Source organism: Ailuropoda melanoleuca, chromosome 2 (genome assembly GCF_002007445.2).
Source record: "Ailuropoda melanoleuca isolate Jingjing chromosome 2, ASM200744v2, whole genome shotgun sequence".
NCBI classification, from domain to species: Eukaryota; Metazoa; Chordata; class Mammalia; order Carnivora; family Ursidae; genus Ailuropoda; species Ailuropoda melanoleuca.
In genome coordinates this window covers 119547075-119565469 of record NC_048219.1, presented here as the reverse complement: position 1 = coordinate 119565469, position 18395 = coordinate 119547075, and the positions used below count along the sequence as shown (strand labels likewise).

At 34.9% G+C, this 18395-nt stretch overlaps 1 protein-coding gene across 2 annotated transcripts in view; it reads right to left on the bottom strand.

The window, feature by feature from the left end:
• The window catches only part of ACVR2A (activin A receptor type 2A), an 84391-nt gene that overhangs the window by 13524 nt on the left and 52472 nt on the right, over positions 1-18395 (bottom strand). Inside the window, exons 3-7 of one of the 2 annotated variants that reach the window (XM_034654530.1) lie at positions 17417-17526; positions 17067-17221; positions 6423-6446; positions 2263-2406; positions 271-414 (exon numbers count right to left, since the gene is read on the bottom strand). In XM_034654530.1, coding sequence (XP_034510421.1) covers positions 271-414; positions 2263-2406; positions 6423-6446; positions 17067-17221; positions 17417-17526 — 577 coding nt within the window. The remainder of the gene's footprint in view (positions 1-270; positions 415-2262; positions 2407-6422; positions 6447-17066; positions 17222-17416; positions 17527-18395) is intronic. The other variant, XM_011229860.3, reaches the window with a different exon arrangement.

Here is an 18395-nt window from a genome sequence, read left to right as displayed (position 1 = left end):
CTGAAATAATTATTTGTAAGACAGGAAACTGCAGCACGAGAAATAAGGGATGAAAGACTGGTTTTATATAAGCAGAGGGTTAGGTGAAAAAGTTGCCAACTTTGCTTTTATTAAAATAAATTAGTTTTTAAAGGATTTTTATTTATAAATATTAACCAACTATAACAACATACTGTTCCCAGAAAAAAACAAGTCTGAGGGATTTGTAGCCAACATCAAGTAGGTAAACCAACCCTGACTTTCCCGAGTTAAAACGGAAGGTAGTTTTACCTTTTCATGAAATGCTGTGATTAACCAAAGGTCCACGTCAACACTGGTGCCTCGTTTTTCTGCACCAATGAACTGTAATATGTTCTCATGCTTCATTCCAGGTAAACTATAAACTTCATATTCATTTTGCCATGATTGTTTGTCCTAGAGTTAAAAAGAAAGAGTAGTAAGAGTGCAAATAACACAGGCAAATAAACCACATCTAAGAGATTACTCAAGTAGATTCTAAGGCAAAATTTAAAAATAAAGCTAAGCATGAAAAGATTCTTCGGTTTGGTTTTGTCTTATTTCTTCATAAATCTAAGAATAAGGTAACAACTCTATGACAAATGCCTGCCCTGCCCCATTCCCTGAAACATACTTTTCTGTGTTTCCAGTTTGTAAATCCAGGAGTTATCATGGGAAATGCTGCACATGTGTATCTAACGATGGCAACACATTCTGCTAACATTTCGCAATACAGTGTCATTTCATCATGGTGTGAAGTTACTTGTGTTTATTCAGAATAATCTCCCTGAGATACAAATTTCAGGTAGAATGACTTCATCTCAGTAGAAAACAATTTTTTTGTTCAAAGACTAACACCGTATCAAACGTTCTTAACAAAATGTTGAGAATACCCTGCAAAGTCAATGAGAGCTCAACAGGGAGCGCAATAGGCAATACAATAATTTAAAACACTATATACTCATTTGCACCTGTGACCCGTGCCTACTACATGTCTACTTATAAAGGATTAGTTTCTCTTCACAATGGAAGAATAATGAAAGCAGGAGGCACCATAGCATAACAGTTAGGAACCCTCTGGATCCAAACTATCTTAAGAACCTTTGCCAAGTGACATTCAGTTTCCTCATTAGCAAAACAGGGACTATAGTGTCTGCCCCACAGGGTGGTTGTATACTACTGTGTGTTATTTTCTCTGTATGGGTAATACACTGACACCTATCACTGAGTACGCCTATATAAACACCTCTTCCTGACAATAAGAAGCATTCAATAAAATATTAGCTACTATTACGCTTGCTGTTGTTACCCTTATGTTAATATCCAAAGGCCTTTCTAAATTTTAAGCTTCTTCCCACACTGAAAGAACCGTGAATTTGTCAATCTCAGCAGAACAGGCTAGACTCTTCCTCTGAGAACTATAGTTTTAAAGTATCTGCATTGCTACCAAAAAAAAATAATAACATTTTTCACAGACTCTAAGAGGCTTTAGAGGAGGGAAGAAAGATAAAAGCTAGGTATATAAAGACACAGAAAACTCTGGAATAAGGCAGATCCACTCTGTCACCAAACCCAAGCAGGACTGCAAGAGCACACAAGGCATTCTCAGCTCGAGGGGCATAAAGCAAGAGACAGGGATACAGAAATCATCATAGATCCATACCACCAATGGACTCAAACAAAACAAGAACAGCTCAGAGGTGCGTTAGACCAAGATTTTATGAGGTCAGCCCCCTTTAAAAGAAAAACAAGTCAACAGGAAACCAATTATTTGGAATCTTGATTCACTGCCTCTGAAAATTCACCAAACAAAATCTGAAATGATTACATGAGCACTCAAAGTAAGACAAAAATGGATCAGTCTGGTAATATACCTCTAAACAACTCTAAAACAAGTATGCCATTCTTTCATTCTTCTGTTTTCTGATAATGTCCAGGGGATAATTAAAAGCTAATCACCGAAATTCTATGACTGGAATACTCATCTTCACTTCGCTTTCCTATAGTATTTTTATTGGCCAAAGATCTCCTATAGGTTCATTCACTGGAATTTCACTGTTCCAAACAGACATAATGACTGCTGTACCATGAGTTCTATTTCTCAGATGAGAAGGCAGACAAAAGGGCTAACCGCTTTCTTTGATATCACAAAGAGCCATCTGGAAACATATGGTTTGTGTTTTCGGACTGTTTCTGAATTACGAAAACCGAGCCAGTTGTGTCTTTTACAAAATACATGCAGATGAGAAAGATGCAATAACATACCTGTATTGGAAATATTTTCACAGCCACGTACTCATTGAGCAGCTGGGCTTTCCACACACAACCAAATCTTCCTCTTGCTTTCACTTCTAATAACTGCAGTGGCTTCAAACCTAGTAATGGAGAAGGTGGGGGTGGTCCTGGGTCCTACAGATAAACAATAATAATAGTATTAGAAAGCAGCACATGATACAGATCAATGCTAAATTTGAGGAAAAAAGTGAGTATACTGAGGAATCAATTGACAGAAACAGGAAACACATACAAATGACACTAACTTCAATCTTGCCAAAACTGAGTTCTCAAGCATTACCAATTATTTATAGTGACGTAAGGCAAGCCACCTGAATTGAGGGTTTTCATAATAACATTAAGCACTATTGCTATATAAGAACAGCAGGAGAAATGACCTCAAATCATTTTGAGTCAGTCTCACTAATTTTCTGGACTAAGATCTTCTGTGACCTTTAGGATATTACTAACAGTATTTCAACCATTTCATCCAGCTGATACTTCATTAGAAGATGAGGATTTTAAAAGTGCCAGCAACAGCAAATTATGGCTGTTTCTCAAAGGAAAACACTCCTCAAAATCCACTACTTCCTCCAGTGACTGTTCATCTTTAAATCTTTTCTTCATTAATCTCAGAAATGCACACAATCATTCTCAAAGACATTGCAGATAAGTGTATCAAATACAAAGCACATAAAATGTTAATAGCCAAACTCTTCTATTCGTTCTAATTTTTCAACCTATTAACTATCCCTTTGTTTATAATTACTTCCCCAAATTGACCTGAGATAAAAATTATTAGTCTGATTGGCAAAGAAATTACAAATTATAATCCAGAAAATGAGTGTTCATCGTAGTAGATGGTAAGATAAATGAAAGAGAAGTGTACCGCTACAGTTAATTTTGAAAATGGAGCAAAAATAGCATATAAATAGGGGTACGACATTTACAAAACACAAAGGCATCCTTCCTATACAAAGCAGAAAGGCAACCCCTCACTGGAAGCATTGTAATCAGTTCAATATCTGCAACTAAAACAAGATGTAGGAAGCCTTTTGAAAAGCTTCCAGAGAAAAGTAATAAAAATGTATGAAGGGCTGCATAATGAGTATTATAAGGAAGAACTAAATTTCTGTGGCAACAGCAACAGACACTGTGACACTGGGTGGCATCTAAGTCACTTGGAAATAGTATGTCATCCTGTATCAATGCATCTCCCTCTCCCTTTCCTCCCCTTTTCAGAAAAAAATCCCGTCTTCTTATGCCCCAAGACTGTCAGGGCTCCCTTTAGGCGTTATTCAGCCCACCGGAATCACTCAAGATTTTAAAAAGTTGACATCTACATTAGAAAGACCTCAAAAATAGAAACACTGCAGGTATTAAAGAGGACAAAGGTACAATTTCTTTGTAGGCAATCCTTTATAAAATGGCTTGAGAATTCCTACTTTAAAATAGTAAGATAAACCAGAAAACTTCCTGTGACTCATTTCAACCACAGATATTTATTTTTAAAAGGTCTATTTGCCTTCACAGGATCGAAAGATGAAAGGTTGTAGCAGAACTAAAGAGTGTTGTAGTTTAACAGAGTGACGAGTCCAGAAAGTCAGATACAAATCTTAGAGAAGTACAGCCCCTAAAGTTATGATTCCCAGTAGGAAGGGACACAAGAATCTAGGGAGAGGTTTTATCAAACTTAAACCCAGCCTATCTCATTGCTCGACTGGTCATTTATACCTGTAATAAGAGATGCTACTGACAGGAGTGGGCTGCAGATGTGGAGACGGGAGGAAACAAGGTTGAAAACTAGTCTTGTTTTCAAGACTGCAGAGGCAGAGGAAACCACTCTTGCTCAAAGTCCAAGAATTATTAGATTACTGCATAAAATAATCATGCTAACAGAAAAAGTTCAATCTGAAAAAATTTAACTACGAAGTTAAAATCAATGATTCCCCCCTTCTTTAGAACTAAGTCAGAAATGTCAAGTTTTCAAAAGAGGGATACCAAAAACTAAAGTACGCAATAACAGCTGAAAGCAGAAGAGGCAAAATTACCAGGTAAAGAAGAAAATGGCTCTCAACTTTAAGATGTTTAGTAACTTTTACACAAATTGATAATGTCTCTCAATAACATATGACATTACCCATCTGTGTTCTAAAGTGTACCAACCACACAGATATCATGCAGTCTATAAAACAGGATTCAGAGGACTTAATTCACTTCTCAAATTAAGACTACATCAGCATTTCAAAATACAATTTTAATATAATATTAACCTTAATTTTAGGAAACATACAGTAACTTTCAATGTATTTAGAGGAAAAAGATCACTGAATATTTTCCAAATGCACAAATAAACCTCAAGGTTCCCATAAGTTTCCAAGTCTTTGTTTGGCAAGTTTCTAAGCTACCATTATCAGTAAAAAAAATCCTAGATCACTCTCCTAATGATATTACCATTCTACTCAGCCTTATATCATAACAGCCTGAAAACAAGCTGTTGTTAAAAGTAAGAATACTGGTGAATTTTTAAAGGGTGAGGAAAAGTCTACAAAGGCACATTCCTATAGAATGTCAAACATTTAGAAATATGTTATGTGTTTTTAAATAATATTCTATAATACTTAAAAGGTGAGACTCAAAATGAGTAAAATGCAGATCATAACTATGAAATACATAATGCCAATTAATATAACTTTTTGCTTTTTTAATGAAAAATTACTAGAATATTCTATATCATACTTTTCAGTTCTTCATTAAATTTATAGGAACCTTTAACTGCATCTCTAATATCTGGCTTTTACTTATCCTCTGAGAATACCTGAAATTATGAGCATCATTATACTAATCTACCCACAAGAAACTCAATGCAGTTCACCCTTGAACAACATGGGTTTGAACTTCAGGGGTCCACTTGTATGTGCATTTTTTCCTAATAAATACAATACAGTCAGTACTGTAAATGTATCTTCTCTTCGTTATGATTTTAATAACATTTTCTTTTCTCTAGCTTACTTTAAGAATACACTATATTATAACATACAAAATATATGTTAATCAACCATTTGTGTTATTAGTCACAAAACTTAGTAAAGTTTGGGGGGAGTAAAAAGTTATACGTAGGTTTGACTGTGCATGGCACTGGCACCCCTAAACCCTGCATTTTTTTAAGGATCAACTGTATTTGATTCTAGGAATAAAGATTTATACCTTTAAAACATATCAACACCTGGCAAGACAAATTCGGGCTTGAACTTCATAATGACAGCAATGTTCTGATATTATCATAAAACACGACTTTGCCCTGCTACACAGAAAACCAGCTTTGGGGGATCAACCGTTAAGGACTGGGGAATTCCTGAAAACTTTTCCTAAGTCTCCAGTTCTCTTGCAATCCCCACACCGTGTTACACTGTTAAGACGACACGCAGTAGAACGTGCCTCCACTTACAGCTCTTTACCCATTTGTATATGACAATTACTCCATACGAATACATCACGTTGAGAATCAACAAATGGCAATCACTGAAAACCGTGCCCCCATCCCAACACCCTACCCAATAGAATTACTATACTCAAGACTGGAATGAATTAGCAGTAGTGAACAGCTGCTAAGTAGTCTGTGGTCATTTGATTTCTTCTGAGTTCTCAGGTGAGAAGAGTGAATTCTAATCTAAAATAAAGCCTTCAATCTCTACAGAGCAAAAGATCAACTTATACTTCTCTTGCTAGCCCATTTGATGAGGAGGCTAAGGATGAAAGAAACTATCTGAAAATACCAATTTCACATTAAAGGATAATGGTTTCACCAGAAAGTCAGCTCCTGGTAAAAATGCCAGCATTTGCTGACATTTAAGCTAGTGACATACTAGCCATTAGGTGTTAACATCTCATCAACTAAAAACAGTTGTTTCTACATTCCAACCCAGAAAAGTATAAATGCGGTTAACAACTCTTTGAAAACCAAACTATTACAGTAGCAAATCAATCATGTTTTTAATAGTAAGAGTGGTAAAAAAAAAAAAAATTCATAACATAAATTTATAAAGGATGCACAATAAAGCGACAACAACAACAAAAATCTAAGAACAAAATGTTAGATATGCATCCACAAAAAGTTCCACAACCATAAAACAAACATCAATGCATCTTACCTCTATCATTATATGAAAGGCGTGCTTGTGAAGAAAAAACACAGGCAAAAGAAATTACGATTTATATCCAGAATGAAATGAAAAATGACACATCAGTTACAAAAGTGAAGGAAGGAGAATAATGATTTAGCTTTTTAAAAGTTGGCAATGATCCAATGTATCATATTTTTAAAATGAGAATTGGGAACACTTTCCTTATAAAGAGAGGAAAGTAATATCAAACAAACAAAAACTTGGGTATTACCTTTCAGATGAGGGGCATTATTATATAGACGACTCTAGTATGAGCCCAAATTACCTGATCCAATGAACTTCAAGCTAGCAAATAAACTACACCGAGTCTTAAATAATTGTTACTTGTTTTTCTAAGAAGTTCTAAAGTCTAAACTGGAAGAGTAAAATGAGCAATTTAATTAAGAAAATATGCGTTGCAATTGGCTTCTGGACACCAGAGGGCAGTATTGCCTTTAACAAAAACTAGAAGTAGCACAGAAGAAATTTTTTCGTAACTAGAATAAGTTCCTCGGCCCACACTCTCACAGTTGTTTTAAGAATCTCTAAAATCTCCTATTTCCTGAACTGCCTCACTCCCTTTTCATGGAAGATAGTAGAATCGTAATAGAAAAATGTTTCTAGTGTCTTTGTGTGTGCAACATAATATACTAGGGTAAGAAAATAAGACGGGAAGAATTAAAAAATGAGAATTAAGTAGAACATAGTGACAGGCCAGGCCCATTGTTGACTTACTAGCCACATCGAGAGTGAAGAAGTCAAGCAGTGGTGGCCCTGGGAACAAGTATCCATACATATTTTTCAGTCTGAGGACACTCAGATACTGATAGAGAACAAGATTTTCATTTTCCCAGTCATCCTAAAATAGTTAGGGCCTAAATTTAAAATTAAGAGAAAGACTGTCACCAATGCAAAAGGAGGCTTCAAATCCCTCCAATCATTGAGTATATCTGCCATTTCCAGTATTTCTACAATATTTATACAGAGAATAGCACTGACAAAAAAATTTGATAACTCCTTTATCTGTACTAGTAGTTTAACTAGTTTTGCTTCCTTCTTGATTTTCTCCTGTGATAATGATTCAGGATTATTTATAATTCATCTAAAAGGCTTAGCTAATCCTACTATCAAAACATCTTATCAGTACTCCAGAGTAAAATTCACCCCTTGAAAGAAATACATGCCAAATGAATAACTAGACTTCAGGTTCCCAAGGCCTACGTATCTCTCAGGTTTTGTTTCCATTACAGGTACTGCAGAGATAAACCTGCCACTATAATAACACTATGCAAGTAGGTGCTATCCATGCATCTTACCAAAAAGGGTATCTCTGCTCAATACACTTCTCAACAAATGAACGTCAGAGTAAGTCAGAGAATGATGAAGCTAAACAAGAGACGCCAAGAACAGGCCTCAATGTGTAAACTATGTTACAAAATAAAAGGGTCAAAACAGAATCCAAAAAAATTAAATCATTGAAATACATGGATAAAAAGTAACCAAATAAACCATCTGTATTCACAACATGGAAAATGAAACTTGAGTATCATGTGCTATAACGGGAGATAACAGTGAAAACCAAATCAGCTCATTAATGTCAAGTGATCAGGCTGCTGTTTGAGAAAGAGACTTGCTGCTTATTCCTTAAGGGGTAAAGAAATTTCACTATATTGCCAAACATCAAAAAAGAATAAATAGAATTCTCCATTCACTCAACAAATCCTTACTGAGTGCCTAGTTGTGCCAGGCACTGACTACCCAGGTTCTCATGGTGCTTACTGTAGTGTGGGGGAAGGAAGACTAGTCAAAGACACCATACTGATGAATGCGTAATTTAAAGAGCAGTACAAAGGAATTCAGTACCTTCAGCACCTGTAAGGTGAAAGCAGACTTCCACGGGTATGTTAAATAAGAGAAGATTTTCCTAAGGAGAGCATCCTTGAAAAATGCAGTAAGTACTTGAGGGAGACAGATTATGTGGGAAAATGGTACTGGATACACCCTAAATTTCTGACTTGTGCCACCAAATGGTTACTGGCTCTATTTACTGAGAACCCAGTTTGGAGAGCTCATTACCACAGAATGTTAAGTGCTTGGAGACATCTAAGTGCTAATGTTTAGTAGGCAGTTAGATGTACAGAACAGGAACACAAAGAAATCTTTCTAGAAATACGGATTTTGGTTCATTTATATATTATAAACAAACATATGACATATACTATAAATTTTCTTATTTACTATTTAAACCATTTTAAGATTTTATATACATATATATTTTTCGATAACTCACTAAATATCTTCTTAGGACGATCAAGAAGATTTAAAGACCCCCCCCCAACCCAAAGTATTTGAAGACTGACAAACTCTGAATTTGTCTCATCTTAGTCATCTAATTATCTCATGCTCTAAGAAATTTTACAATTGCTAATTTTAAAAAAGACTATTGCCAAGTGGACTGAAATAGAAATCTATAAAGAAATAATATAGTGTGCATATCAGAACAAATGCTTCTGAGCTAGGGAGAGCAAGACATTATACATTAACAGATTCGATAATACTGACACTGCCAAATGCACAGCCATCATTCTATCCAATTAGAACTTCAAAATTCCATTGTGATATATCAACTCCTACTTCCTCCGTGTCTCTCACCTAACTCCTGAAAGCAAGGCAAAGACAGACCAAGGTGGATGAAACAAGATTTTGAGTAAGTTTCCTAAGAGGAAGGTAGCTCCTCAGGGTGGCTAGCAATGGGGTTTAAAAGTCTGAACGAGATGTAAGGAATATCCATTCTCCTTCTGGCCACTGCTCAGAAGTGTCAGGTTTGATAAAAGAAATTTTATTTTTATTTATTTTAGCATTTGTATTCTGCAAGTAAAGCTGAAAAAAAGGAAAAGGATCATGCTATCCATTATATAAATTGTGATGTGATAAAATGGTTATGTTTATCAACAAGGCTATATGTATAATAAAAACTTTTAAATATAATTTATATACTCTGATTCCTCCCTTTATCCTACTTCAGTTTTTTATGCCCCCCCAATTATTTACTGAAATAAGCCATTCTATTAAAATTACTTCAATGAATAATAATCCTTCGTTTTAAATGCCCAGACTTTACCACTCAGCAGACTGACACCAGGCCAAGACACTTCAACCTATCTGTGCCTTGCTTTTCTTATCTATGAAATGGACTAATAAAACAGAACCTATATCATGGGGTGTTGAAAGATTAATCAGTGTAAAAAGAGGGCTCTGTGTAGTCCTTGACAGAGTACTCAAAATGAAATCTTTCACTGCACTAATTTCAAAGTATTGACATATAAATACATATTTACAATGGCTTCAATAAACATGATACCTTCTGGGTACAATTTTCAAGTTGCTACTCTGTTAGCAATAACAGCTAGCATGTTCTGAGCACTTAACATTAGACAGGCACTCCGGGTGTGGCTTCCAGTCACTACAGAACTGGAGTCAGACATTTCTCCTCTTCTCCTCCACCTCTGACCAAAATTGTTGAAGCAACTCCCTTCTTACAACCTTTAACTTTCACTTCCAAGCTGCAAAGTCAAACGACCAACCAACCAACCTATTTTTTGTTCACTTACATATTAACTGTGGGCTTCAAAAGGGGCCAGCAAGAACTGTCCCTCTGCTGCTCGCCACTACCCAGCAGCATGATGCCTGGCACACAGCGGGCACTCAGGCATTAGATCAGTGGATGAGCTGAAACCACACAAACAAACCCGAACACCCACCAGCCTATGTGATACAAGCAGCTTTCACCAACAAATGGGCTCTTTCACTTTTATTATCTCAGATTAACAGAAAAGATTTGACAGTGATGAAGTAGCTAGGAATGAAGGAAGAGATCTACAATGAGGTCCAGGAAATAAAGAATTGAGAGAAAAGCAAAGTCCCTTCTTCCGATCTTTCCTCTCCTCAACAGACAAGAAAAAAGGAGAAATTATGTACTCTGTTCTACAGGCATCAGTTCCATTTGTAAACTGGAAGATGGGGCCCTCCACAGTCCAAAGGAAAACAGAACTCAAGATTTTAAAAATTAAATGGAAGTCATCTTTAGAAATAAAGTGCTTTCATTATTAACTTTAATATACAGCTTTAACTAGTTTTAAGCTTTGGGTAAAGCTTTGAATTTTTTTTTTCCTTCTCCCCTTCCTTTCCTTTTTGCTTTTGGACACGGAATTTCAGCAAATCTCCAAGTGGGTCTGTCCATGCATTTATTAAGTAAGACAGCTCATATACGCCTAAGAGAGTAGTTTTTTGTCAAGCTGCAAGTCTACAAATAATTTATGACACTTCTCCCCACAATTAGTGTAGAAGTATACAAAAAACTAAGTTGTAATTTAAGTTGCAGGAAAAATAATCACACACGGAACACAGAAGAAAAGAGACTTTTGTAGGAGCCCTGCACTATTTCTTAGGCATATCCAAAACAAAAACAAAACAAAAAGATGATCAACTGCAAGACAAGAGCATCATATCACCAGACTTTGAACATGCTGAAATAAAGTAAGACACTTAAAAATACTTGTGAAATGTAGGTTCCAGGTCTTAGCAGAAACCTAACACCAACTCTAAGCTAATAAAACATCAAGTTTTGATATTCCATGAGCCTACATTAAAGCTCCACTAAACTTCACTTAAGAACACATCATTTAATCAGAATGAGATTGAAAAGTACCGAGCTGAAAAGCTGTCCTCAGTATACTGTTAAATTAAAAGAAACCAATTGTGAAATAACATTTTGCAGTTTATAAAAGGGGGAAAAAAGCATATACTCAAACAAATGAGATTAGAAAAAGGTGTCAAAGGATACATACCAACCTGTTAAAATTGAATATCTCAGGAAAGTGATAAAGGAAAAAAAAAAAGGAAGAACAAATGGTTCTATTTCCTTTCTTTTGCACACACTTCCTCCTGTATAATTTGTCTTATTATAACAGACAAGTATTTGAAATTAATTCTTAAAAAGAAAAAAAATTCAAAAGGAAAGAGAAGTGAGTCAACCTGTATTTCAAGATGTGCTTCTATAGATGTGATACTCATTTTGCAATTATAACTTAGTATTAACATATTAATACTCATTTAATTTTAGTAAATTTCTCCAGCATCCTCTGCAAATAAGCAGTACCCTTTCCTAAACTGACTTGGCTGAATGATGCTATGCTACCCTTTCAGTATCTTATTAATTTTAAACGGGTACATATATATAGACTCATGTTCAACAGGAAATCCTACACAGCATTTTCACAGATGGCTCAGTTTCTCACTGGATAGTTATTTGACATAGCATGAAACGACAACCTATTATTACTTTAATATTAAGGTCAGCAGGGTTATTTTGTATGCCCAAATCAGTATCCCAAACATCTGAAAGTCTTAACTCTTTATCAGACCAAAATCTAGACAAAATGTCATAATGTAAAGAACTGAAGAGACTGATGTCATGTAAGCAGGCATTACTGCTGCAATACTATAACGCTACTTAAATAGCCTTTAAAAATGAACACGAAGTTAACTTCATACCTTGTTTAAGGTCGGTAATTTCTAGCCCCTAAAATCCGCTTCCTTATCAGGTGATTTTTATCAGCATAAATATAGATCTTATTAACAGGAAACTTCAGCTCTCATATGGTTTTGAGAGCGATGCAAACACTTTTATTGAAACCACATTAACTCTAACCACAGTAAGACTTCTTAATCACAGAGTCAAGGCACCCATCCCCTCCTGTTCTTGACTCACTGGCACTAGAAAAACCAGTCTGTGTTCAGTTTACTCACTGCAGGTTACCAGAGCAAATTCCTACATGTGGAAAGACAGTTTCAGCAAAGGTAAAAGAAAAGGACCTATGGGATGCAAATTAAAAAGACGCTTCAAGCTTGTGACTCCAGGAAGAACTGAATACTGGCATTGTCTCATGAAAGCCTGGAATACTTCAACTTATTTTACCCTAAAAAAATATGGCCTCTAGATTTATCTTAAAACTAAGCCCTAAAGCTCTTTATTAAATGAATCCCTGGGCATGCTGCATTATCATCTCAGTATAACTCTAGATGCAACAAAGTCAAATTCGACAATTCATCACTTACAGAACGGTTATACACACAAACACTGCGTGAATACAGCAGTGATTACAATACACAACTGGTCCTCAAGGAGCTTATAGTCAGTCAAGTGGGAGATTGGAACATGTACACAAATGACTACAGCCTCTCTCAACTGGGGTTATCCAGTTGAGAACCACACAAAACAGAAACTGACTTCAGCACTGTTTCCTCAATTCTTTCAAGGACAGTACATAACTAATACCATTCTAGATGCATATGACGGATGGCTTAGGGTGTAATGGGAGGAGAGAATAAAAAGGTAAATGTATGGAGGTATGGAAGCCGCCGTGTCATACTCCCAACTTTGTATTCTTTGCTGTGGATCACTGAGAGCCCTCAACTATGTTTAAAAACAGAAGCAACATAATCAGACATGTAAAATGCTATTCTACAGCAATAGTACGATGGAGAGAGAGAGAGAAGACCAGCTATAAGATTACAGAAATAATCTCAGCCTCAGACGTAATAATGCCCTAAAACTACAACAGGATCAAGAAGGATGAAAAGGTGAATGAACAGGACTTGGTAAATGACAGGGCCACACAAAGTAGTAGTTGTCTCCAGGCTCTCATCCAGGGTGATGAGGAAAACAGTGTTAGAAACATAATAGTTACAGGTTATAATGTTAGAAACCTAATAGTTAGAAATATATGCTAGAAACATAATAGTTATAGGTTATAAAGAAAAAATGGCTTCAATTTTTAAAAAAAAAACAATCAAAATCACTTTTTTCATGCTTCTAACTATGCTAGATTTGAGAATTAATATTTTTTACTGGTTACTAAGAACCGTAAGACCAGATTTTAAAGCACGTACATCCTTAACATTATTTCTTCACAATAAAATACTAACACCAGAAGAAATTCTAACTTGGTGTCTTAGAAATAAAGAATCCCACAATTTAGCTGTCAGAATCAGCTTAGTAAGAAGATATATGTGGATATCCCTTGTCTTCCAGGATGCCACAAGACTGATCTTTTATCCCCCAATGAGAATAAAAGACTGAAATCAGACCAACGAATGATCACAGTATACATAACTTCAGCTTGCTCTGTGAGATTCACTATAAAATCTCTTCAAGTATAGTTCTTATTGTAGGAAAGATTTGTCAATAAGATATTACCACAATGAGACTAATGTCATATAGCAGACCAGTTAATTCACAAACCAGCCTTTAGCCAAAGCTTTAAGGGAAAGTTTCCCTAAGAAAAGGAATGAAAAATTTCATGTCACTAAGTGTTTGAAGTTTTGGAGGGAAAAATGTTTCAGAAATCCACAAGAATATATTTTCCTAACTAGTCCTAGAATTAAGCTTTGAACACAGGGACATGAATATGGAGTGAAATACAGAAATCACCTTAAAACTTCAAATGTATGTCTCCCTTACTACTCCTATCCCTCATAAAAGTCTTGAATCACTAGTAGGCATTGGCACTATCAACTCAGCAGCACAGGAATCCTTACCTACATCCCACTCATGCTGATAAACCTTATTCTAAAATGTGCTAAAAATTTTTTTAATGAAAAACACATGAATATGCTCTTGTATATATCCATGACTTTTCTTTTTTGTCCTCTGTGAGACAATGTAATATTACTGCTCATTTTAGTGGTCAAACTTTTCAACAGACAAAGTAGGAAAATAAATTAGCCTAATTTAGAATCACTAGATTCTAGTGTTCTACCATATCACTAGATATGGTACCAACCATATCTTTGTGCCAATATTATATAAATATTAATATTATCTATAAGAATACATTGTCATTTTTAAAGTTCTATTAAAAAACAACAAATTTATTTTTAAATTTAGTTTTCAGTTTGTTCCTTTCACAACACAAATCCAGGGTAAATTCAGATGATTTTGAAAAGGCAGGGATGTTTACTGAATTATCTAAAACACCAGAGACATCGGCTTTCTGGGGGAAAAAAAAAAAAGAGGCAGAACAGCATAAGCAGTAAGAAGAGCAAAGTTTTAGTGTCGGAGTCCTTGGTTCAGATTCTGACACTTGTGAGTTTTGCTATGTCTCAATTTCTTTATCAATAAAATGGAAATTAAAACTACATAAACAACCCTGTGAGGTAAAATGAAATCAGTGTTTTTCACACCTGGATGGTCACCACAATCACCCTGAAAACTTATTAGAAACATAGTATCTCAGGCCCCACTCCATACTTACAGGGCTATGGCCCAGGAGTCTGTATTTTTTAACAAATTCTAAAGATGAGCCTTATATACCAGTCACAATTGAGAATCACGGGAAAAAATTATGTACTTTATGTTTTTACATATCTTATATAACACTTGTGTATTTATACATATGTGTAACTTACCAGTACCCTAGTACTAAGTGTTCAAATAAATGCTTGCTGTTATTATCAATAATTATTTTGGAACAAGATGGGCACTAAGCAGTTGCAGAACTACTTTGTATAAACCTCTCACCAAAAATGAGACTTAAACCACTATACTGTATGAGACATAGAGATGACATAAATGAAGTTCCAAATTGATGACAAGCCCTCTTCTACAACACAGTTTATGACAGAAAGAAAGAATAGTTAGGCATGTTTTATATTTTTCCTAACAAAGCTTGACCATTACAGATCATTCCATCACAAAACCTTAAATCTAGTTCTTGTTCTTCAGTAATTCATACAATGTATGAAAATTCATCACAGAGCAATTCAAGTGCTAAATAAGTGTGTACAGTAACATTAACATGGCAACAAATATCTAAAATCCACGGATTCATTGAAGATTCCTGGCTCTCAGTTATTTATGAATAACAATACCTGCTTTCCATTTTAAAAGTCTAAACCCTTGAATTAATTAGCATTTCTAAATAAAGTAGCTACTGATCCCTTTAAAAAAAAAGTCCAACCATATCTTTGTGCCAATATTATATAAATATTAATATTATCTATAAGAATACATTGTCATTTTTAAAGTTCTATTAAAAAACAACAAATTTATTTTTAAATTTAGTTTTCAGTTTGTTCCTTTCACAACACAAATCCAGGGTAAATTCAGACACTATTCTAAGTACTAAACACTCTCTCTTCTAAACATAGAAATAAAATAAAAAATAGTTACCACCAAAAGAAGATAAAGTGGATCCTATGGCCATTTGGAATAAACTACATATATTTATTAGGCACTAACACTTTAAAATACTTTTTATTTATTTTTAAAAATATTTTCAGAGATAATTTTTAATAAATGTACAACTTAGTTACTAATGTTTAAAAGTTAAAATATTTCAGCTGCACACAACTGTGTGTTTACCTAATTTACTGAATAGGATGTTTTACCTTTGGGTTTATTTCTCCATATACACATCTTACAAAGATTATGTGGATCAATGACCTAATGCTAACAGATTGCTGCAAGTACTGAGAAAGAAGTATGTTATGTAAATAAAGCTTACAGGGAAGAAGTTGTTTTGGTCATTAAATTATAGGACTTTACCATTCTTCTATCATGTTTTAACCATTAATCCTAGTGGTATTAGAGAACCAAAGTTAAACCAAGAGATCCAGAAGGCCAAGGTAATCTGATCTTAAGAGTTAAAAGAAACATGGTAGAAACTATTTAAAGGTATCTCGAACAAGTGTAACTACAGTTTCACCTTTCCTCAGCCTGCAGAATATTAACTACTTATACTATAAGAGCCCATAAACCACTGTACCAGTGCCAACTGTCTACATGATGAAGAATGAGGAAAATTTCATGAATTTAATCTGATTACCCACCACATCTACATTTTCAGGTATATTCAGGGTCAGGAGAGGCAGAATCAAGGGCATTAAAGAAGTTTTGGGTATTAAAAAAAAAAAAAGCTTTTAGTCTTTAATACACACTTGATCTGCTACAAACAGAACAAAACAAAACAAAACCCAAAAACCCCAAACAAAAACAAAACTAAACAAAAACAACACTTGGAACTACCAATAATAAATGATGAGAAGCACTGCTCATCTGCTCCTCCTCCCAGAAACATTTTTTTGGATGTACCTTCCTGATGCCTTTATGAAACCTCTCTTTTCCACACTTTCTTGATTACCTTACTAAATCCCTCCCTATGGTTAAAAGGATATTTTGGCAAGTAGTCCTGAAAAAGGCATAAAAATTTAGGAACGGAAGAAAGAATAGAACGGAAAGAATGGGTTATGATTTCACTTCTCTATCATCGATTACTTCTCGAGAAACAAAGCAGGGTGAAATCTCACACCTGAAAGTCCTACAGTGACAGTAAAACTATCCAATGAACAGAATACCCTTTGTTCTGCTTTACCTCAATTCCTAAGGGAGAAAAGTTTAGGACATAGCAAGTTAGTAAATTTGAAAAATTAGCCATAGTTGCCATAACAATAAACATTCAAAAAGTAACACCAAAAGAAAATGATTTATAGCAACCCAGTGGGTTTCACCACAGTAATATTTCTTTAAAATACACAACTTAAAACAGCGTACAGTACAAGGCGATAACTTACTTGAGTTGGAACAAGTACAGGAGGGTAGGCCATCTTATGATGCCTGTACACCCAGAACGCACAAATCACTATCCCCGCAATTAACATGAGCGGCACCAGGGAATAGAGCAGGATGTTGTAATAGGGTGGCTTAGGTGTAACTGGGTTCGAAGTCGCTGTGGAAAACGGAAGGAAAAAAACAATTCAGATTTAGTCTACAAAATTCCACAATAAATATTTCTTATAGTATCAAATCTTAGGAGAAAAATAAGAATAGGAGAAGATAGGAGTAAATTATTCCATCAACACAAATATACTTTGTTTTCAGTGCACTAGTTGAACAGACCTCTGTATATTCCCTGTGAACTTACGCTGTGTGACTTCCATCTCCGGAAAATAAGAAAACCGTTCATTACACATATTGCCCTCACAGCAACAAAAATACACTTCAGGGCTGTCTTTTTTTTCTATACAATCAGTCCTATAAACAAACAAAGGAGAAATAATTAAAATCAACATTAAACTGAATCTACAATGGGTGTTTTTCTAAAATTCTTCTCAGAGATAAAATAATGAAAATGTCATTCGTAGTCAACTTCAAGATTTTTATTAATATCCAAAGATCAATTCTTAAAAGCCAGAAACGTTCCAGTAATCCTGTTACTAAATCTCATCAAAAACAAAAACAAAACAGCTCTTTCATAGCAATCACACTAGCTCCAGGAGACCACTGCTTTAATTTGGTTTTTAATGATCAATCTGAGGTAACCATTTTTTTTTTTTAATTATTAGAAAAGCTTGAAAAGGAACATAAAGCTAATGAAGAAATTTGGTTTAGGACAGTACTTTCTCTTACAGGAAATATACCTTTCCCATTGCATGAATACAAAAACTGAACACTATACATAAACCTATGTGTGTGTGTACACATCAATACATACATATATACATATGTATACATATAAATACACACGAAATGATGCAAGTTCCTCTCATGGCAGAACCTATCTCAACAAAAGAGACCCGAGCTAGGTTTGAGAATTAAGAGCGGTCATTTTTGGAGTAGATTTAAATTCCCTAAACAAAATGAACAGGGTTGAGATAACCAACAAGTAGAGAAAAATATGTAACAACATATTAACTAGTAACCTAGTAACTCCAAAACTGATATGAGTTAGATTGGGGAGCTGAGGAGATAGGGATTTAGCCGCTAGAACAAATCCTAATCAGCTCCTAAGAAACAGCTATACCTGCTAAAAAAAAAAACAAAACAAAAAACTTTAAATACTGCTAATAAACATCAGGTGAATTTATAGACATTTTACTAGTAAACTGCAAACTTTTGTGATG